The 22,242-nt window shown below is 41.4% G+C and overlaps 1 protein-coding gene across 3 annotated transcripts in view; it reads left to right on the top strand.

Annotated features, from left to right (window-relative positions):
* Positions 1-870: 870 nt before the first annotated feature.
* pik3r5 (phosphoinositide-3-kinase, regulatory subunit 5) overlaps positions 871-22,242 on the top strand; it is a 26,354-nt gene continuing 4,982 nt past the window's right edge. Inside the window, exons 1-15 of one of the 3 annotated variants that reach the window (XM_034593822.1) lie at positions 871-1,153; positions 11,875-11,990; positions 14,429-14,544; positions 14,660-14,728; positions 16,114-16,252; positions 16,883-16,952; positions 17,518-17,692; positions 18,374-18,542; positions 18,662-18,730; positions 19,024-19,925; positions 20,100-20,228; positions 20,852-20,983; positions 21,095-21,188; positions 21,917-21,993; positions 22,190-22,242. The exon at positions 22,190-22,242 is cut by the window's right edge and continues 41 nt beyond it. In XM_034593822.1, the coding sequence (XP_034449713.1) occupies positions 11,891-11,990; positions 14,429-14,544; positions 14,660-14,728; positions 16,114-16,252; positions 16,883-16,952; positions 17,518-17,692; positions 18,374-18,542; positions 18,662-18,730; positions 19,024-19,925; positions 20,100-20,228; positions 20,852-20,983; positions 21,095-21,188; positions 21,917-21,993; positions 22,190-22,242 (2,294 nt within the window). In that variant the 5' untranslated portion in view covers positions 871-1,153; positions 11,875-11,890. The remainder of the gene's footprint in view (positions 1,154-11,874; positions 11,991-14,428; positions 14,545-14,659; positions 14,729-16,113; positions 16,253-16,882; positions 16,953-17,517; positions 17,693-18,373; positions 18,543-18,661; positions 18,731-19,023; positions 19,926-20,099; positions 20,229-20,851; positions 20,984-21,094; positions 21,189-21,916; positions 21,994-22,189) is intronic. The other 2 variants (XM_034593813.1, XM_034593805.1) reach the window with 2 other exon arrangements.

The raw sequence follows: 22,242 nt of genomic DNA, 5'->3' as shown, positions 1-22,242 counted from the left end.
AGGGGAATTCACAGTCACAAGTGTATGAAATGTAAATCACAGGCAAAGCAGGAGGGGGGAAGTAAGGTCAGTGTTTCCTTTACAGAGGGGGCTGCAGGCGGAGCAAATAGATGTAGATGTAGATATCACAAACACCACAGGAAATTAAGACAAAGGATGACTTTATTCTTGGATAAGTAAATACTTTATCGCTCCAGAGAGAAGTTTAGAAAATTGTATGTGTACGCACAGATTAATATTAACACACAGATAGCATACGAATGTGGGCCACTGCAGGCAATGATATGGCAATTCTGGCCTTTTTGTGGCCTAGAAAAAATGGATGTGAGCCCACTGCAACAGTTAGCTATTTACAGTAATACACTGGATGCATTTACAATCATTCGCTACATTAATGGGACTTGAAAGTTTTATGTTTTAGCTGAATACAAATATTAGAAAAAAATTATTGACACTGATTTAGAAATATTGATGAGTCCCAGTTAAGGAAAAACAAAAGAGAATGCAGTGGACCTGAGGCTGGGGAATAAACCAACAGGCCTATCAATAATTATCACAATATACTGTAAATTGATCAATAGCATTTAATAATATAATGTTTGATTATATAAGTGGCACCAACGATAATAAACAAAGCCACAGCATCTAATTCTAAACAAAGACACTTTACTCACGCATGTGAAAATAAACATGTCAAACAGATGACTTCCTTTTAGGGGCCATCATCCCTTCAAAATCCACATGCAGCCTCTCCAAACACGCACGCAGAAACACTTCCCACCTACGTGCACACGCACGCACGCACGCACCCACGCACACCAGCAGCCTCCCTCTTTCTGCTCACATGCACTTCTCTCATACACTTCCTGTTTGTGAGCGGCTGTGATGTGCGCAGCGCAGACGTGTTTGTGCGCAACAGAAGCTTCAACGAGCAGAGACTGCGGATGATGTCAACTCTGCTGCGCCCAGGATGTGGCTTCGTCTGTTAAACCGTGATGTGCGCAGTGAATGAATGAATGAATGAATGGATGGATGAACAGATAACTGGATGAATGGCACAAGCACCCAGCCGGAGACGCGTTTTTGGCCTTGGACTCTTTAGACTTTGGAGACGCGCACAGGGAGAGCATGGATGTTGGCCAGTGAACTGCAGGTAAGAGGAGGAAGGCAGTTAACAGGTGCATTTTATTTTGAAGGGTATGTGTGTGCGTGTGTGTGTCAGAGAGAGAGTTATCTGCGGAAAGTTTGCTTTCTTCGATTCTGTTTCATAAATGTCTATCAGTAAGTAAAGTTTATTCATGCAACACTTTTCAAAGAAAAGGGTACTACAAAGTGCTTTTCAGGGCAAAATAAATTAAAAACAGAGTTAAATGTTAAAAATAGAAAACAAACTCACACTTAAACACCCTAAAAAAGAAGAATCCTGTCCTGTGAAGTGCATAAGAGACAGACCTGGTGCACATGCATCACCTGGATGTGTGTTTAAACAGATCTCCGGTTTGTAGCCTTGTTTGTGTCTAATATTGCTTTCATATGAAATGTCAGACAGGATATAATGATATTGTCAATGTCCTCCAGCTTCATCTGTCTATCTGATATAGTGGTAAATGTCTATGTCGGGGCACTTTGGTCTTCATAGCTGCTTTAGTCAGAGTCCTCTCTCCGTCTCATGTTGTCTTTTAATGTCCTTTATAATATCCAAGTTCATTTCTCTGCAATGTGAAAGCTTCTGTCATCAGTCAGCATCACAGTTGGAGCTGGGTGATATGGCAAAACAATATATTAAGATTAAAGTGTCACATTATTGTTTCTGTTACATTTAAACTGATGTTTGCTCCTGATTGCTCCGGAGTAAAGGTTGTTTGAGTCTCTTCTTTATGGACAGACCGTGGACAATCCAGGATATTTCTCAATTAGGAGCGGCCAATTATTTGTCCAACATCCGAGCACAATTCCTGATTCAGTGTCGTTTCAAATTTAAGTCATTCCTTGTTTACTGTTAGCCCTGTAGCTTTGACTCAAAGTCCCACATCATTGAATGTTTTCTGAGAATTGTTCCTTGTTTAAGTACATTGTGTTCCTCAAAAAGGCTTATAAATAAAAAAAAAAAAGCATACAAATCATATATCAGAGTGAGTGACTAGTTTATTTTAAATAAAAGACTTCTGACAGGACAGGGGCACCTCAGGGGCCAATCAGATTTTGGGGGATCCGGCTCTGTGGGCAGAAAATGACTTGATAAACAGCAAAACATTTAGCGAATCTGAAGTACATCAATTATTTGTCACATGTCCTCACTGAACTTGCACTTTATAATAAAGTTAATTTCTCTTCTATGTGAAAACTTCAGGAGTCTTGTTGTTAAGGTGATCGGTCCTTTCAGCGTCACGTGTAAAAGCTGGGCTGTCATGTTGCTAGCAGCCCCCCCCCCCCCCCCCCATTTTGGGAACTTCTGCTTTTTCAGAAGCCCTGTATGATTCATGCTTTTAGTAAACTCTGAGGAAGTAGAGAAGAAGAAGCACATGTCAGGCGCCTGGTGGTTCTCTGGCTTTAAATGTGAGCGTGTGTGTTTATAAATGGGAACATTGATTGTTATGCGTTGATCTCAGATGTTTGTGTCAGTACCTTAAACGGCACCGTGAGGTTATAAGAGTTCTTACTGTGCTGATTGCAGCCTGTGTGGTTCGTGTTACTGAGCACGTGAGGACAAACAATCCATCAATTATATGTATGATGTCATAATTCAATTTAGTACAATAAAAATACCATTATTGAATTCATGATTTATTTTTTATAGATACAGAGCCGGCACTGAAATGAGACGAGGAATGCAGGCAAAGACATCTGACCCAGAAAAACACCTTCAGTTAGACACAGTCGTCTTTGAGGGCTCCACCCAATAGAAACACTGTTGAGCCAACGCCTGTACTCAACATCCTTTTACTACATGAAGCAACCACATGTCTGCCACATGTGGATTTTCAGGCACAGTATTTATTAAAAGTCACTGTACGTGAAAGAAGAAAAAAAAAAAGCTGGCAGATCATTTTTCAGAGTAGTGACGTAAAAGTAACAAAAAGATGCTAAATCACGATGTCCAGTGACATTCGTGAGACAAACCTCCACCAATATAAAATCAATACAATTGAAGTAACTGGTGACCAAATCTTCAGACGCAATAAAACAACAGAGAAACCATAACATGCCTCCATACTGCTCCTGTGGTGTCATCCAAGTGTCTGCGAGCCCCGACATTCATATTCTTTTTATTACGTCTGGAGATTTGGTCACCAGTTACTTCAGGTGTATTGGATTCTACTATGACGCTGTTTACCCCGGAGACTCCCAAAGTGTTTTGTGGACTCAAACACTTCACCCACCCCGCCATCGGCATAGTGGTGAGGAGATAATGAGTGAATTTTCATTTCTGGTTGAACTATCCCTTCAAGGGCAGAGGATGTCGCACCTTGTTAAGCCCTGTGAGACAAATTGTGATTTGTGAATATGGGCTAACAAATAAAACTTGATTGATTGATTGAAATCCAAAAATCAAACCTCATGTTGAGATAAGTCCAAGTCAAGTCACAAGTGTTAATGAGCAAGTCTCAAGTCTATTGCAAGACAGTCAGGCTTAAGACCTGACTTCCATGTCCCACAGCAGTCTAAATCAAACCTTAGTCTCATGTCTAAAACCTTTACAGTGTGTCTGTTTTGTGTGTCCCCTTCCAAGTCTGGTCCGACACAACAGGCAAGGGGGTGAATGTGTTTGGATTCATGTGAGGATGTGTAGCAGGGTAAATATAGCATTTATTTATACCTCCAGCCCTGCGGTAGTGTTTGTGTTCTATAAGGCACAATAGCACTCTCTGATCAGTGGTTGTTTAAGACCATAACATAAGAAAAAGATCAGGGTTAAACGTAATCGTCACCTCCTGGCTTCATGGTTTTCATCCTGCCTGTCAGATGACGATTGTTCCCATAACAGCACAGAAATTTTGTACAAATTGATCAATTACGCAATCAGTTGGAGTACAGTCATCTCCTGTTGTTGAGAAATATAAACTGCTGGAGATGTGTCGAGCTTGCGATAGAAAAAACAACTGGATTGCACACAGATACCACAGATGTTGGACATGAGGCGTACAGTTACACACTGTCACAATGTGTAGATGGCATCTAGCTGAGGTGATTGAAGTCTCCCGCTCAGCAGTGTGTGTTATTCACAACATCACATCCTGTTTGTCTCTTTAAAGCTGTGGTGTCAGTCAAATCTTCATCTTCATCTTTATGACACATGGTTTGACGCCTACATCCCCCCCCCCCCCCCCCCCCCCCCCCCTGTGTGTGTGTGTGTGTGTGTGTGTGTGTGTGTGTGTGTGTGTGTGTGTGTGTGTGTTGTGCTCACGTGTACAACACACCTGTTGTTAATAAAATACATATTCGGTAATGTCAGCTTTCTAAGCACCCACACTGTTTTTCTCATATCACACTTGGAAAAATGCAAAGAGATTCAGTTTTTCCACAAAGAGAACATACAAATTTCCATGTTGTTGTTGAACTTAAGGAGACAAAGACTCACAGTCCTGTTTGTGTATCTTGAGCCACCTCTGGCCAATAACCTGATTTAACAACTCATGATATTTGCATCCAATTTAGTTTTTATGAGTGTTTATTGAGGAAGTGAAGACCAAAGGCTGCACAGTAAGGATTTTCAGTGACAAAACAACCCGTGTGTGTTGGTGCTGAAGTTAAATGCAGGGCAAATGGTTGCATCTCAGTGTATTTTTGAAGCTGATACTTCCTGTTTGGGTTTTGAGTCGAACTTACTATACTTCTACTTGAGTATGATGATAAGAAATTGCAGTAAAACAAAAATAGTCTAGATTCATTATGAGAACAGAATTATTTGCAAATACCTTTTTAAAAATGAGATTTGTTTTTGTATCTACGCTGAGGAGGTCATGTTTACACCCCTGTCCTTTTGTTTGAGCGTTGGCTTGTTTGTTAGTTAGCACGATTCTGCAAAAACTACAGAACAGATTTTCATGAAGCTCAGTACAGGGTCAGGAAAGGTCCCAATAAGTGTTGGCGCAGACCTGGACCAGGTGAAGAATGAAGCTCTTGAAGCTCAGATGTGAAGTCAACTTCACTGTTTTGCACAGAGTCACAAAACAACCTGAGGGATTTTATCACACGCACACACACACACACACACACACACACACACACACACACACACACGCACGCTTCACCTTAGTTTGTAACAAGAGGTCCCCTCCATCAGACTGAGTTCTCACCGGTAGCGACTGTTTGAACTAAAGGGAAGCACTTAGTTACACCAGAGCTTTGGACTTGGACCAATGTTGTTTCCTAAAGCCATAAGAGACCAGTTCACATCCACAGGGTCAGCAGAGAGAAAGGGAGAGAGGGAATCACAGCTCTGTTGGGCCAGCAGAGGAAGACTGGATGTGAATATCAGACTCTATCAATCAGGGGGGGGGGGTCTGTGAAAAAGACAAGCATCCATATACTGTAGATACACACACACACACACGCACGCACACACGCAACCATGCATGCACGCACAAACACACACACACTCTCCTTACTGGTCTGTGGGAGTGCATCTAAGAGTCTGATCACACCACAACAATAGGGAGGCACCTGCTTCCTCAGCGGAGCAGGGGAGCTATCTTCCTGTTAGGAAGCAGTTGGTTATGGGATCAGTGGGGGAGATGGGAAGCAGCCCGTGAGGATGGAAGGAGAGGAAAAAGAGGACAGCATGAGAAAGAAAAAGAGAGACACACACACACAGGTGGAGGTTTTGTCTGGGAAATGTTGATCCTCGTAAAGCTACACGAGGAGCGCAAGAGAGTTGGAGGAAAACACAGATAGAAGCAGCTAAATGATGTGTACTGGGCTTCCTCAGAAACCATTTTGATGTGGAGCCGATACAAAAGTGATTTATAAATAACTATATACCGTCGCCATTGTGACAAAATTAAAACTGACAATACGGTTCATCTCTTCCATTTGCAGCTATGTGTTGATATAACCTATTTGAAAGGTTTCTTTTCCTGTGCATGTCTGTACGATGACCTGACTCAACACTGAAAACCCATGAAAAGCTTGATGGGCTGCCTGTCTGAGCAGCTGGGACCAATATGCTCTGGGTTGAGCTGTGTTCAAAACAGTAACCCATCGACAAACCAATCTGCAATATCATATTCTATAAGGTTCGTGCTTGGTCCCCGTAGGGTAGATGAAAGTAGAACACATTGGAAAGTTACTGAGAGACAGTGTGGGCTGAAATATTAATATGAATTAGATTTTTACCCAGTGAACCCAGTGAACCTTTTTGACATTTTCACCAATTTACCAATGGTTATTTGATGGATCTCGATGAAAAAGTGTTGGCATATTGTATAAGACTGATTTATGAGTGTGTGCAATTTGGTCCAGCTTGATTGAATTCAAGGGAACCGTTGGGCCTTGGCGGCGGTGTGCGCTCCACTGAGTGCCGTTCTAGTTCGGTGCTCTTCCTGGCAATATGATCAGTGTGATGACTAGATAGTTTTCATGTTGTTTCAGTGGTTTCTCACGGCCCCTTCATTATTGAACATTAGCTCTCGGCTAATTGTAATTTCTGTATGGTAAATTCAGGGATTCTGATTGTTCCACGCAAACTCTGCTTGTTATTGTCTGACTGTTGCAAGTTTTCAAACCGTGAAAAAGTGGAAGTGACCTTGTTGACTCTCAGAGATGTGCTGCATACATCCTCTTATGAAACCCCACAGAATCATGCATTTGCAACATGACTCTCAACTGTACGTAAACAACTATGATGACACTCAGGAGTGAAGTTTGCTGGGTTTTTTTTTTTTAACACACTCAAGCATCAGAAGTGTTGTTGCTTGCCGGCACTATTCCCTCTTTAAAAAAACGGTTTTATGAACCCTGGGATAGGTTAGCCCTGAAAAAGGATCTCTCTCTCTCTGGGATGGAAGGATGAATTTGTCAGCAGCATTTGGAGGAGCCTTTGAAATTGGTCTAGTCATGACGGTTTGACACCATATGCTGTGACGTGTAGCCTATGCAGCCCCTGAATTGAGACACAGCTCTCCCTCTGCCTGGTCTTCAGTGCGTCCAGCCTATGACACAACATGTTCACCTCAACCACTTCCCTCAACATCCATTCAGCTTTCCTCTACATCAAATACATTGACTCCCATTAAACCCTTCAAATTACATACTGTAAAGGCGTGGTGTTAGCTCTTAAGAATGCTCCTATACAGGGGTTTTATATACCAAACAAATGACCTGATATCTTCAACAACACTAATACTGTTGGGAGTAATAAACTTTCCCCGAAACGCGCCACCTCATATAAGGTATTCCCCTCTTCATTACATTTGCATGCCTCCATTGAACCCCGTCCTCATGGCGTCTGACTTATTAGTTCCTTCCACTCTCACCGGGCTCTCGTCCAGCTCTGTCCACGCTGGACAATGACCGGAGCCCTCAGCACAAGTGTCCGATATGCTCACCTCCATACACCACCTCAGTGCCTACTCGGTGCACCTCTTCCAACACAATACCTCTCAGGGGAGGAGGGTCCGCTGAGAAAATCAGCTGCATGGATGTGTTTGTTTACTCGTGGAGCTGGTGGTATTGTTGTTGAGAGGTAACTGTAGGAAAAAGACAAAGTGCTGGGGGATAATTTGGCCGCTTGAACCTGTAGTTTCCTGCCCCACTCCTCCAAATGGTGTCAATGGTGGGGTCGTTTGTACAGTGAATGTGTGTTTCTACTGTATATCTCATTAGGTATATCTCTTAAGAATATACAGGCAGTCGCCTGTGTAACACATGCAGTCTACAATTCCTCAGTGGTTGTGTGTTGTGTAGCTTATGTTCCCCTTTTGTATATCTTAGAAAGACCATTGTGAGATTTTAATGAGAAACTTGCCTGAGGGTGTTACAATCAGACTAACAGTACAAACACGTCTTAAGCTGCACGTTATATCCTGTTTGCTTCATTCGTTAAAAGAAACAGTTGTATGAAGTAGTGAATGATTCTGTGGTGAATTTCGACACCTCTGACCAATCACATTAAGCGTGACGCCACGTAGTGAATAAATCACAAAGATGAAAGATTCAAACCACAGAATAAGAAAGAAGAAAGAAGAAGAAAGACTTGGGAACACTCAATATTAATGAAGAGAGGAGAAGTTGGTGAGTTTCACTGGAGTTTAAACTGTACCGCAGCTGCTTCAGGACGTATTTATTGAGTTTATTGAGTTTATTTTATTTATTATTTTATATTATTTGGTTTAATAATTTCCTTATACAGGAGTTGGGCTGCCTGTTGCTTTATCCTAGCTTCATGTTGATAACATCATGTTATTCTAAGACACAAATAACTATGAGCAATGGCTAAAGACAAATATCTATCAAATCAGTCCAGAAATCTCTGTCTGTCTGTAGGTGGCTCACATTTCGCCCGTTCATCGTTCATCTTTTTCGGCTTCACACTTGACATGTGAATCAAGGGCACAAGGAAGTGCAGTTTTGAATTTGATGTGATTTGGACACTTTCAATCTTAATAAACTTTGAATAAAGAGTTGACCAGTGCTCCGTAGCAGTGGCGGCTCGGACTCATCAATGTAAGTAACGTTTTCCAGTTCGGGGTTTGTCCGTTTTAGTCGAGCTCCACTGAGCTTTGAATAAACAGATGAACAGCACTTTGTGCAGCAGCGGTGGAGCAGCTTCAGGTTTCTGTGGACTGTGTCCTGCAGTTGGTTGCGGCTCAATGACTACAGGTCACTTTTACAGTTTATATATTACAGTTAATATCAGACCCAGGAGGAAGTTGTTCTCTTTCTACTGCTACAAGATTTGACAACATGCGTTTTGATTTGTTAGACGTGTACATGTTGTATTGGTCCAATATCGCTTTGTAAAAATTTGCATTGATTGTATACAGGTTAGAAAAATGTTAATAACGTGAAAGTTTTTCACACAAAAACAAAAACAAAAACCGTGTCTTGTGTGCAAAGTCCTTAAAGTGGCCTGTGTGATGGACCATCTCTTTGTGGCAATGAGGTGAGTGAGTGTGTGAGAGTGAGTCATTTATTGACACTATTCATTTGACAGCTTTCATTTATGGCTTTATATCAGTTGGGGAATTTCTCACAGTCACTGGGGAAATTTGGAGAAAATGTAATCAGACCAAAACAGCTCTGACGTCACTGCTGATTCCTGTCTCAGCTCCGACTTCACTCTGCAAACAACCCTGTGGCAGATTAGTTTAGATAAATGTAAACTCTCTCTTTCAGATGCAGCAGAGCAACTTGTGTTTGATTTCTAGATGTAAAGGAACAATCGATGAAGTGTTTAAAGTTGTTTTCCCAATGTGGTTCACATTAGTAATACTTATAACTAAAGCTCTAACATATTCAGTTATATCTATGCACAGCTAATCAATGTGGTCTAAAATAATTGTGGTTTGTGTTTCCAGCATGTGGCTACATGTTACCAGAAAAGATCAAAAAGACCAAATCTTTAAAAAGCTTTGGCCCCTTTTCTTTAGGGAAGTGTTTGTTCTGCTTGTCAAAATCGGATGTTTCCCAGTATTTGCATAAATGTAATGTAGAGACGCTTTCAAAATACATCAAACATTCACATAATGCATTAGCAGCAACCTCGTAGTTTGATTTCAATAAATGAATGAAAACAAAATCAACCATCTTTCACATCAAATTTCATCAAATAAGATTTCAAAACAATGTATTCATATATCCCAATTAGCCAGCCTAGTCATCCAAGTTTTTGTGAAATGGACAATGTGTCAGAAAGCAGATGCGGAAATTTTGTATATTTTGAAACGAAATACGAGGATAAATTACTGAAAATAAGGTTATTACAACAGAACAACTTGATCCTCAGCCGTCAGAAGAGCATTAGTTTATATGTAGAAATGGAAAAAAACGGGATTTACCCACATTTCTTTAGTCGCCTTACCTACATAAACATAACATTTGTGTAATGAAGTCACTGATGGGACATCCCTGGTATGTTGTTGTAGATACTGTGTATAAACGCTGGTGACTTCTGTCTTCATAACAGAACTGAAACCACTTACCACACCTGGGTTGCCCTGAGTTGCTGCATGAAAAACATCCCAACGCGCGTATAAACTGAAAGTTTGAGAGAAAAGGTGAAGTTCAGCACATCCTCGTGTCTTCAGTGCTGAAGATATGATGCATTCACTATGTTAATGAGGTAACACTGGAATGGCATGTTAGACTATTTTCACAATATCTCCTATCGACAGCAGTTTCACATCTTGACCACAGCCAAAGAGGTGATGCTTTCAGTGTTTGTATTGACTGTTGGCAGGAGGACAAAAACCCCCTGCTGAAACTGTTATATAGAAACTTAGACGGCGGGGGCATGGGCCAAGGTCATGTCAGCAGGTCCAGGAATGAGAGCGAGAGACTTTTTTCGGTATTGTATAAATCTCAATGAAAAAGTGTGTTTTATTTAGGGAACTAATAACCATGAATGTGTGAAATTTGGTGCCGCTTGATTGAATTCAAGGTGACTGTTGGGCCTTGGTGGAGGTATGTGCTCTACTGGGGGTCATTCTAGTGTTTTCATAGCTTGTTCTCGGTGGAAGGATGGGGAGTGGGCCATGAGAGAACCCATCAAATGTTGGGGCAGATACAGATCAGGGGCGGATCCAGGAATCTTTTTTTTTCACTCTCCGGGCATATTTGGAAATTATTTCCCATGCAGGGAATTGTGCATGGATTTGATGAAAAAAATCTGGCAAATTAAATAGGCTGATATATGGAGATATGGGTTCTCTGCCGTCATAGTGGCTAAGTGTGATACAGCTTTTAAATGTGAAATCACTGAGGGCTGTGTTTCTGTTCTAAACCATTGATAAAATTCCTATTGTGAAAATTGATTGCTTAAATGTTGCTGCTGTCAAAGCTTGTTGGCTAATGTTTACAGTTGAGCGTTTCTATTAGTATGTTGATGTTCCTCTTAATATTGGTCTTATTAATAGTGGATATAAGCATTTCTTCTTTTTCATGCTTGTCAATAAGGGTCCCGTGTGCAAAACTAGATAAACTGTCAATCATTCTCCTGCTTTACTTCTTCTTGGTTTGTGCTCACATGTTGATGGACATAACTCACATTGAGCAAAAGCTGAAGGTGTTTTGTTCTTGTTGGATTTAATGTTTTAAATTCATCACAGGCCACGTAACAGCTTTCGGGACTTCAAATAAAACCGGCTGATCTGAGGCGCGGCAGCGTCCACAGACTTTCCCAACACTTGTCAAATGAAGAACTTCTTTTTATAACAGAGAACCAAGAACATATATATATATATATATATGTATATATATGTATATATATATATATATATATATATATATATATATATATGTATATATGTATATATATATATATATATATATATATATATATATGTATATATGTTCTTGGTTCTCTGTTATAATATAAAATAATATGAAACAAGCAGGTGTGTGTTGTGCTGTGTGGGATATTTCAGGAATTGTATAGCAACAAAACAGCAGCAAGCAACTCGCGTGTCAACACCATACATTTGCCTTTATGGCTTGAGTATCTTCTTTGACTAAAGATAATTTTCATACTTACCAGGTGATCTGCCTTCATGCAAAGCAGATGTGATAGCTGTTGTGATACTGTGCATGAAAAGAGAGGAGTGTGTGTGCAAACATTATGCACTCCCACTAAAGAATTTCAAGATAATACACGGATGGAAGTCGAGTGTCATATGTTGATAGTTAATGTCAGGCTTCTCTGCTGCCCCTCCACAGAGCCTGAGCGGTGAAGATGCAGCACACCTCGTGCACAGAGGACAGAATCCAGCACGCTCTGGACCGGTGTCTGGACGGGCTGAGACGGAGCCCCACAGCAGCACACCACTGGAACGGTAAGACTCCACAGGCCGAGACTGGGACACGCTGAGAGGAGTTTAGTTTTTCAGGGCATGTGGCAGCAAAAACAAAAAATAACTCAGCCAAAGAAGTTAGGTTTTCATCTGTCTGTTTTTTAGCAGCATCACACAAAGACTACTGTATGGATTACCACTAAACTTGGTGGAATTATGCTGTATGAGTTGGGGAAGAACCCGTGGTGTGGATCCAGATCAGGGGGCGGATTTTTTCCGACATTTTTGTGAATGTACTAGTGCAGAAATCTTCAATCATACAGTACTGATTGTGGATGCATATATTTTACATCTTATAAATGAGAACTTGATGTAAAGACAGTTGTGTTTTTAACATCATCGCAGCACATGTTTGACTGTATCTCCTGTTTTTTAAAGCACAACAGTTAGACATAAAGGGAACTGAAAAACATACTTGGTTATAGAGTAGTTCCCACTGAAGATGGAAACCTTTGCCGTTCAGTGTCTGATTTTGTAGTTTTGCGGGGGGTTGCAGAATTCGGCATGGTGGTGCAGACGTTGATACTCTTGCCTTTAAGCAAGACGGTTCTGGGTTTGAATCTTCTGGCCCACCAAGGCCTTGCAAGTCTGCATGTTTTCTCCAGGTGTTCTGGTTTCCTCCCACAGTCTTGCAGGTTCGGTTGATTTGTGACCCTAAATTGTCTCGAGGTGTGAATTCGAGTGAATGGTTGTTTGTCTCTGTGTCGGTCCTGTGATGAACCTGTCCAGGGTGAACCCCGCCTCTCGCCCACTGTCAGCTGGGATGGGCTCCAGGCTCTCCCCGTGACCCTCAGAAGGATAAGGGCTCACTGGAAAGATTTACTCTGACACTTTTATTTAAAGCAGAATAAACGTAAAAACCAAGTGTAAAACCAAAAGCCACATCGAATAATTTAGCAGCTTTGCTCAAACGCTCATGATCCTGTGTGGGATCAAGGCTTCTCTTTCTTTGAAATGAAATGTAACACATTTTCTCAGAAATTTCAACCCCAGCCAACACATTTGGACGTGATATTTGCTGATTGTAGTGCTAACTCGAACAGAAAGCCGTTGTTTGTCCTCGCTTTGTCGAAAACAAGGCCGACGTGTGACAGGCGCTCCGCCAGCAAACACGGGGCATGTGAGTTCACGTGCGGCCTGAGCTTGTTGTCGGTGACGCTGCTGCTGTGCTCTCATCAGGGAAATGTGTTATTGGCTGCTGGAGGAAGTTGTGTGAATAGACAGGTGAGAGGAAGTGGTGCCACAGAACCGCAGGGTGTGGGTGAGGCAGAAGTTACTGCGGCGCTGGGTGAAAACAGGGTTGATGGAGTCGACATCAGACTCCTACACGTCAACCAGTGCCAGATAAAGAGAATCATATATATATATACAGACATGTGCTGTGTTTTGTGCCCTGGCATAAAAAAAGCTGAAGCTGAAGCTATAGTTTTTCATGTTCTTCTCCTCCTCACTGCCTCTTCATCGCTCCAGTGGTGATAAAAGGTGTGACAAGTTGGTATCAAGATTACAGTGGCCACAATTATCCTGTTATCAGTATTATCACAGTGTTTTCAGTAGTTTTTTAAAAATTCAAACGATATGAATATCATCAATATATTATATATAACTGACCACCAGAAATTCTACGAGGGCATCCAGAGAAACCGGAAACTGTTTCATCCCTAACCTGTATAGAAGATTTCCAGGGATGTGCATGTTCTCTATGAGAGTGGTAACATTCATGTCAACATGCACTTGTTTACAAAAATTGACATCTCAACAGAACCGTCATGAAACTCTGAGGTTCAAATTTTCGTGCTGCCACCTTATCAAAATTAACCTCCGTAGCTCAGGATGCAAATACGCCTCTGGGCTTTAAATAGACGCCGCACACTATGTGTTAGAGATTGTATGATAACACTCGTGTGCGCAAAGAGCAGCAGAGAAATTAAGCTACCGACAGGATGTTGGAAAACATTTGTGTGACCCGAACAAGAGCTGATGTGTTACCTCCTTGGAAACTGAGTTTGAGATGAAGGGATCAGTAAAAAGTAATTAATCAATCAATCAATCAATGGAAAGTGGTTTGTGTCTGGTAGTTAAAGGCTCTAAAGAACCTTTGTGAATTGCTGCGGACCTGCGTTTGGGTCATGGCAGTTCAACAACACCAACCACAACACTACTCTAACTTATGGTGTCACATTCGCTTTAATTTTTCAGTTTTACAGTTGAAATTAAAAGCCTTATATCAAATAACGTTTCAGTGTTTGTTTAAAGTCCTCCATCAAGGAGTTTAGGATTTCATGGTGTGTGCCACAGCTTTGCTCAAATCCCACCAAAATCCATGTATTTTTCTAAATGATCTTGAGATTAAAATGTAACACGTGACTTTTTCTTTATCTTCTTATCTTCTATGTGTATTTACACGTGCTGTGTTTCAGTGCTGATGTGCTCAGCGGGTCAGTCCATGAACCGCTGGAGCCTGGAAGAGTTGGTGAAGAGAGACCCCGAGAATTTCCTCATCCTCTTACAGCAAATCATCATAAAGACCAAAGAGGTGAGAGAACAGAGTGCAAAGGTCATGGTCAAAGGAAGCATATTGTCCACTGCATGCATAGTTATTCTAACAACTCTCTCTCTCTCTCTCTTACTGTTATTGTGTATTGATTTAGGTTCAGGAGCAGTGTCAGTATGAGCTGGTGGCTCCCCTCGCGATCATGTTCTCCTCCACTCTGCTTCAGGTACAAATCGTCTTCATCCAAACGTTAAACCATTGGTCACCTCTCAGTGACGTTCCTAGTGTTTCACATACAAAAGATGAACTAGTTCCTCAATTCAAAACCACTGTGCACTTCTTAAAAGTACAACTGAGTCAAAAGCCTCGAGCACAGTTCCAAAAACATCTTAGTAAATCACAGCGTTTGGTGGCTGGACAAAAACAACCTTTGGCACATAAATGCGCTTCTGTTTTGCAGTCAGGCGTTCACAGTCTAAAGCAGAAAGGGTTTCCTGTGCTGTCACACATTGGTTGTTCTTTTCAGGAGCTTTATTTCCAGATTTCAGACCAATAGTGTCAGTAAATATGTTTCTTTAGTGAAACAGCATCATAGGAACGCCCCAGAGCTCATCTGTCAGATATGGAGCAACTGATTATTTTGTAGTTTGTTAGTTTTTTTTAATTGATTTAATGAAAAATATACCTTTGGTTGTTTGTCATTAAGCCTAGACAATAGAAAAACAATTTCATCATTACTGTTCTGTAGTTATTTACCTTATAACATAAGAAAAAACTATCTTTTTTTAATTAATAATGTAAAATGAGATTTATTTTTGGGTGATTTATTTAGTAGATTATTACCTAATTATTCTCAGATTCCTGTTTGAGAATTTACATAATTTATGTAATGGTAATTATATACAGATGCTACGCAGTGGACATATTTGATTCTGGAACTATATAATGTGGTGCACAGTGCTTGCATGTAATTTGAGTGATTTGATTGAGTGTCCCACGTTGTTAGATTCAAACATTAAACGAGTTTAAAGTAAGTTTATAGTTAAGACTATGAGATAAACCCTCTCAATAATGATACTGAGCATGATTGTAATAAATAAAACTTAGAACAGGATCAATTTGAACATTTATGTTGTCTGTTCAAATTCAGTTGCAATCCTTATGGAGCCATGGCTTCAGGTTAATGATGGGTGTAATTTATCACGACCCATCAGGACACTTATCAAACTATATTTTACAGTAATTATAGCATCACTTGCTCTGAAGGAAACACTCTGTCATAGTTAGTCCACACTTATTCACAGTCATTTTTAATCCTAATACATTTTTGATGACACTAGATATATTTTTGGAGTTATCTATTAAAGATTGGCTGATTTCAGCTTCTTAAACAACAAAATGTAAACTTAATCGAGAAAACAACCCCCCACCCCCAAATTTCTTTTTTATATTTTAGAGTCATGAATAATGGAGATGGTTAGTTGATGGTCTGAAATGCAGGCTTAGGGGGCCAATGTCACCTCACACAGTTCAATCACAAGACATGTCCCCTCTATCCAGTCTCACTGTGTCTCAACACAACCCTGATCGAATGCCTGTCTTGTGTTGCAGACACCTTTCTGTCCTCCAGGCACTGAGCTGCTGCAGGAGGCCATCGAGGTGTTTCGCTGCTTCCTCACCTGGCCGGAGCCGTACTGCAGTGTGTGTAAAAGCCTGCTGTCCACGCTACAGCTGGAGCTCAAGGCCCCAGGTAAGGATGGACGACAATGTTCGTGTTAAGTGCATTTCTTTTTCTCTATGTGTCTATTTCTGAGCGACTTGTTCCGTCTCCAACACACAAGTTCTTCAGCTCATGTGTTCACACGCGTTTTTCCAACCCTCCAAACCCTCCCCCTAGTGGCAGGTCAAAGGAATGCATTTAGAATGGGGCTTGCTTGTACCACAAACAGCAGCATCACGGAGAGGAAGATGATGAAGGCTGCACATTGAACTGGACACTTCTTCATAGGAATGTGATATCGTTTTAAAGCTGATGCAAATTCAGCTTTTACAAAACAAAGAAAAGCAGAAGCCACACGTGAACACCTACGCTGAGATTTACAGGAACGGTCGACAGAAGGAACACAACAAATATATACTTCACTATGATTCATCATAATCTCTCAGACAGAACAGAGTATAGATTTTTATAGATTTTTTCAATCTTTTATGAATTGAATTTTTCATTTCCAATATTTAAATGTTTCATATATATACAATATATATATGAAGACATGATGTATGTATCTATCTGCCACTGTTACACTGACTGTGTTCTTCTCCAGTTGTTTGTTTAAAACCATCAAGTCAAATGGTTTTTCTGTTGTTTTTTTCCTCTCAGGGATTTCCTTTCAGAGACTGGTGAGAGAGGAGCAAGGCCTCAGCACCTCCAGCCACAGCTCCAAGATCATGTAAGTCCACAGAGTGTTAGACTCACTGAACCCTGTCGGTGGTCGTGTTATACATACAACTATAAAGTCTGTCTTTTCTACAGACTAAAAAAAAGTGGTGTGCTGCTTATTAACGACACCTAATAATAATAATAGCAATCTTAAAATCACAACATTTTATTCGTATAGAATATAAAAGAAAGACAAACTAAAGATAAAAGCATAACATCATTATGTGGGTGTGGGTGTGGTAGAGGAATGAAACAACTTTCTACATCCTTTGACATTTGTCATCAGTCCAGTTCAGATTTCTTATCTTTGCGCTCTTGTACCTTCTGCTTTCTGGTTAAGATGTTCCCCCCCCTTATCTCTGTAGTTCATAGAGAGCTTATCTGATCTTACGTCACACTTAAAATAACGATGCAGCACTTTCCTACAGTTAACTCACTAAAGTAAACCAACATTTGTGGTTAGCACCTACTCTAGGTGTTTAACTTGGTAAGTCCCCTTTCTTCCCCATTAAAACCCCACCAGCATCACAGCACTCCACACATCTCCGGTGACATCATCTGTCTGCTCCCTGCAGGACTGTGCTGCTGATGAACCCGGGTGAGGTGCCCGCTGACTTTCTCTCCGTGGCCGAGCAGCTCAGTCACGTTAATCACTCGCAGCAAGAGACGTACATCACACTGATCAAACACGCCTTCCAGTCCACGCTGGGCACCAAGTACCCTCTGCAAAGTATCCACAGAGCCCTGCAGGTACGTACTCAAAGCAAAGACTCTAAAGATGGACGGCATGACAGCTCCACAACGTGTATTGATTGCCATCTGGTGGCTGGCAGAAGTATAGAATACTCTGCCTCCCTTTGTTAATGGATTAGAGATGAGCCAGATTAAAAAGTACAAGTGCATTCCAAAATTTTTGGGACAGACTCTGATTCCAATATTCAAGTGCTGCCACTTGCATCTGGAGAATAGTTTTCATTTCTGGATAGTGGGAGGAAGTGATGTGTCATCCACTTCATTTAGAGTCTATGGCTCAAAGCAGTGGTTAGGAGGCTCATATTGAAAGTTCTCAGAGAATATATTTCAAGATATTAATGTCTTGAATTGTTATTCACATAAACACATAAGTTAATGTTTCCTTATCAAAGGAAATCCGACCTATCAATTTAAACTACATTTCACCCTGTTTGCATGCATTTCAAATGAATAATGGTAGATTATAATATTTCAAGATAACTGTATAGATATTTTACTTTATATGACCATGTAATATGTAGCTTTATATGTCTACTATACTTTAAATCCATATTTTTGATTAAAAAAAGTATATAAATTATTAGAAAGATTTTCTTTAAACTAAGACAGTTATTTTAGATTTTACAACAGGGGTGATAATAGATGAATGTACTAGTATATTATGCCTCATCTTTGCAGGAAAAACCTGTGGATGAATTGGGTGAGCTCTTTTCTGTGGTAAGCGACATCTTGGAGACGGCCGCTGCCATTGCTGACCCTCTGAAGGGACGCGACCACGTGATCCAGGGACTGGAGGGACTGAGGGAGAGAATGAGAATCCCAGCATCCAACGGGAGGAAGTGTGATGGTAAGAGGATGGATTTTATGATACACCCAGTACATCGCATGATTTTGATATTTCAGTTTCTGGTAAACAGCGCTCTGATTGGCTGTTATTTCGCTTTGTTTCCTGTCCCAACCTTGTAGGGATGCTACAGACGCTACCACTGCCCACAGCCAAGTGTTACATGTTTCACTGGGAGAAAGACAACTTTGGTAAAGTATTCAGTGGGAGGCCTGTTGTCTCATAATTTATCCATGATGATGAGCAGTTTTCATTTCTCCTTTCAGTGCCAAGAAATCTATGACATAATAACCATATTTCCAATACAACGCATATTCCATTTAATTTGTCTTTTGCTCATATAAGCCCCACTTTGATGCACAACAAAATGATCCATGTGGGAAGTGATCTTGACAGCATGAATAGTAATACTAATCTCCCTACTCTTTAGATGGCTTCTGTTCTGCTGAATGTAACTCATGTCTGTCCGTTTTGATTCCTGCAGATGATCTGAACACCCTCTTGGAGCACGGCCCTGACGATCTCAGCGCTAACAGGCAGGCTGAGGAGGAAGAAGAGGAGTTAGACATTGATGATGACGATGAGAGGGATGGGACAGAGTTGGATGAGGAAGACGAGGGGGAGGAGGATGAAGAAGACAAAGAAGAGGAGGAAGTAGAATCGCCTTCTATGACTATCATCCCGAACGGCTACAATGTTAACCACCGTGCCTCCACCTACTCCACCATCTCGTCCCTGTCCACCGCTTCCAAAGACTCCATGTTCTCCACCTTGTCTGTGACCTCGGAGTCCTACGCTCCGTCGCTCTACTCCGTCGCCTCTGGAGTGGACAGTGACTACGTCGACGATTTCGAGGACTATATCTGCTCGTACCCTGTTGTGGAAAAATGTTCGCCAAAGTCGAGTAAAACCTTGCCTCGGCTCAGCCAGCACCTGTACCGGATCTTCTCCAAGAGCCCTCGCTCACTGTGCCGTGCGAAAAGCTTGGGAAACACAGAATCCAAAGACCTTCCGGTGGTGCGAGAGAAACGCTCCAACTCTCTGCCGCAGCAAGTCAAGTTAAGCAGCCTTGAGCTGCTGCTCCAGCCACAGAGTCAAACTCTCAGACATGTGTGCTTCAGACGGAGGCCTATTCTTAGCAGTGACGAGGAGAGTAAGAATATCACGCTGAGGGTGGTTGTGTTTGGTGCCGATCATGTGGCGGGGAAGGTGGCCCGGGCCTATGATAGCCTGAGGCGGAAGGAGAGCGCGTGTCCACGTCTCAGCAGGGTCTTCAATCTTCAGTTCTACTTTGTGCCGGTGAAGAGGGACTCGGCTGGAGGTCACCTGAGGTCACCTAGTCCTGTGCCTCAAACTGGAACGCCAAAAGGAGCGGCCCTGTCTAATGTAAGAAGAAGAATAAAACCCCAACCTAACCTCAAACACCGAACACAAAGATTGGTTCATTAATCCATTCTTGAGCTAGGGTGTATAATTTCCTGGAGTAAAGAAAGCCAGATTTCGACATGGACACAGCGAAAAAGTTAAATAATTTCTATAATATCTGCTTTTTGTTTAAAGCAGGGTCTTCACCTCCCGAGCACAGGGGACAGTACTAATGACATTGCCCATCTCCTTGGTATGTTGGACCCTTGGTACGAACGAAACACCCTCAGCCTGCTCAACCTGCCTACCAACGTTGTGTGCCAGGTACAACTGGAATCTGATTCCTATACTGCTTCACCTTAGTTATCATTCTGAAACAGCATTAGGGCCACATCAAGGAAAATAAAACAGAGATTTAGTGAATAAAGTTGTAATATTACCTCAAATAAAGTCAATTTTAGGCTACGTGTCATTTTACGGGGCAAATATCAGAAGATCATTCTGTCGCCTGCAAATGAGGAATGTGGAGCATCTTGTCAAAAATATACTTTAGTATAGGTTTTACATATAACAATATCACAAGTGTCAGGACTTTGAAAAGATTGTGACAGAAACTGTGTCTCCTCTTGTTTCTTACTTTCTGAAGTACAACAATGGGATTGTTTTGAGATTATGGATCCAGGAGTGGAACTCTGACGAGCACAGGTTGTCCTTGCTGGTTATTCCGAACCAGCATATTTTCAATCGTTATTCTTGTATTTATTTTTTTCGCTCATTAAATAACGACATTTGTCTCATAATATTACAAAATTATTCTCAAAATCTCTCGTATTTATGTCCCATCATTCAGACCTTTCCATAATGTCTACCACTTTGTTCATGTTATATCCTGCTGTGTAATTGTATTAAGTGTAGACATTTTTAAATGTTGCTGTTGTCTTCTCCAGCAAACCTCAAAGACCGAGTCCGAGTCCTACGACGGTTCGTATGAGCAGCGTCTACCCATCATGGCCGACCTGGTCCTGTACTACTGCCGCTACGCTACCCGGCCAGCGCTGATCCAACTCTATCAGGCTGAGGTTAGACACACTTTTACACAAGAAACACACACACACGCACACACCTCTGAGTAATAAAACTGTTATATTCAGAAATGTTCAGTAATCTATAGAGGATCTTTGATGTTGCAGTTGACGTTAGCCGGTGGTGAGAGGAGGACGGAAGTGTTCATCCACTCCCTAGAGTTGGGTCACACTGCAGGAACACGAGCCATAAAAGCCATGGGTGAGTGTGACACACACGCACTCACACACACAGGCACACACACATATCCTAGCAACGATACCACATTAAACAAAACCCTCCACGTTTTTCCGTGCAGTGGAACGCATGATCGGTTATTATGAGGTCGAGACTGGACAGAATTTATGGAAGGAGGAACATCTGTTATTTCCATATCATGATTCATACTTCAACTTTTTCTAGTTTCGCTCGTCACCGCCGCTCGCACTTCTGATTTTTCATTTCCTTTGAGAAGTAGAAACGTAGGGAGATAGTCAGGCCTCGTGTTGGGTGGTTGTTACTGTGGAGCTGTCTGAGTGTGCTTTGTTTCATTACTCACTAAACTACTCACTAGTTTTTTTTTAATTTACCTCCACCAGGGAAGATGTGTTTTCACCCATGTCTGTTGTGTGTTTCTTTGTAAGCAAGATCACACAAAAGCAACAGAACAAACTTCCTTGGTGTGGGTCAAGAAAGAACCTATCAAATATTGTAGCGGATCGGGATCAGGGGGCGGATCCAGGAATTATTTTTCACTTTCTTTAACAATGCGAGATAGAGTGTTTTCCCCGTTTTCTTTGGGAATAATTCATGGCTCCTAATCTTAGTTGAGTTCAAATGTTGCATTATTATTTAACATTTTATTGATCTAATCCAAAATGTCTAACAGTTCCGTGACTCCAACATGGATTAATTATGTGTGTGTGTGTGTGTTTTCTCTCTGGATATAGGTGCTGCCAGTAAACGGTTTGGTATTGACGGTGACCGAGAGGCAGTGCCTCTGATGTTGGAGTTGGTGTACAACAGGGTAAGATGATGTGCTATTAATTCACTATTAAAAATTGTGTCAAAGATGGTAACTAAAGGCGAACAGGCTTTGACCAGCAGGGCCTCGAGTCTCTGTACCAGCTTGCATGAGGAGATTAGACTTGCCAGTACTTTATTGTTTTTTTAAATCACCAGAGCAACAGTAACTTCACCCTCCCTCCCTTTCTCCTCCTCAGGTGGTTACCAGTGGGAGAAGCCAGTGGAAAAGAGAATCAAAAGTCTGTACGTC

This window comes from Hippoglossus hippoglossus, chromosome 1 (assembly GCF_009819705.1).
Source record: "Hippoglossus hippoglossus isolate fHipHip1 chromosome 1, fHipHip1.pri, whole genome shotgun sequence".
Taxonomy (NCBI): Eukaryota; Metazoa; Chordata; class Actinopteri; order Pleuronectiformes; family Pleuronectidae; genus Hippoglossus; species Hippoglossus hippoglossus.
This window is presented reverse-complemented; position numbering and strand designations above follow the sequence as displayed.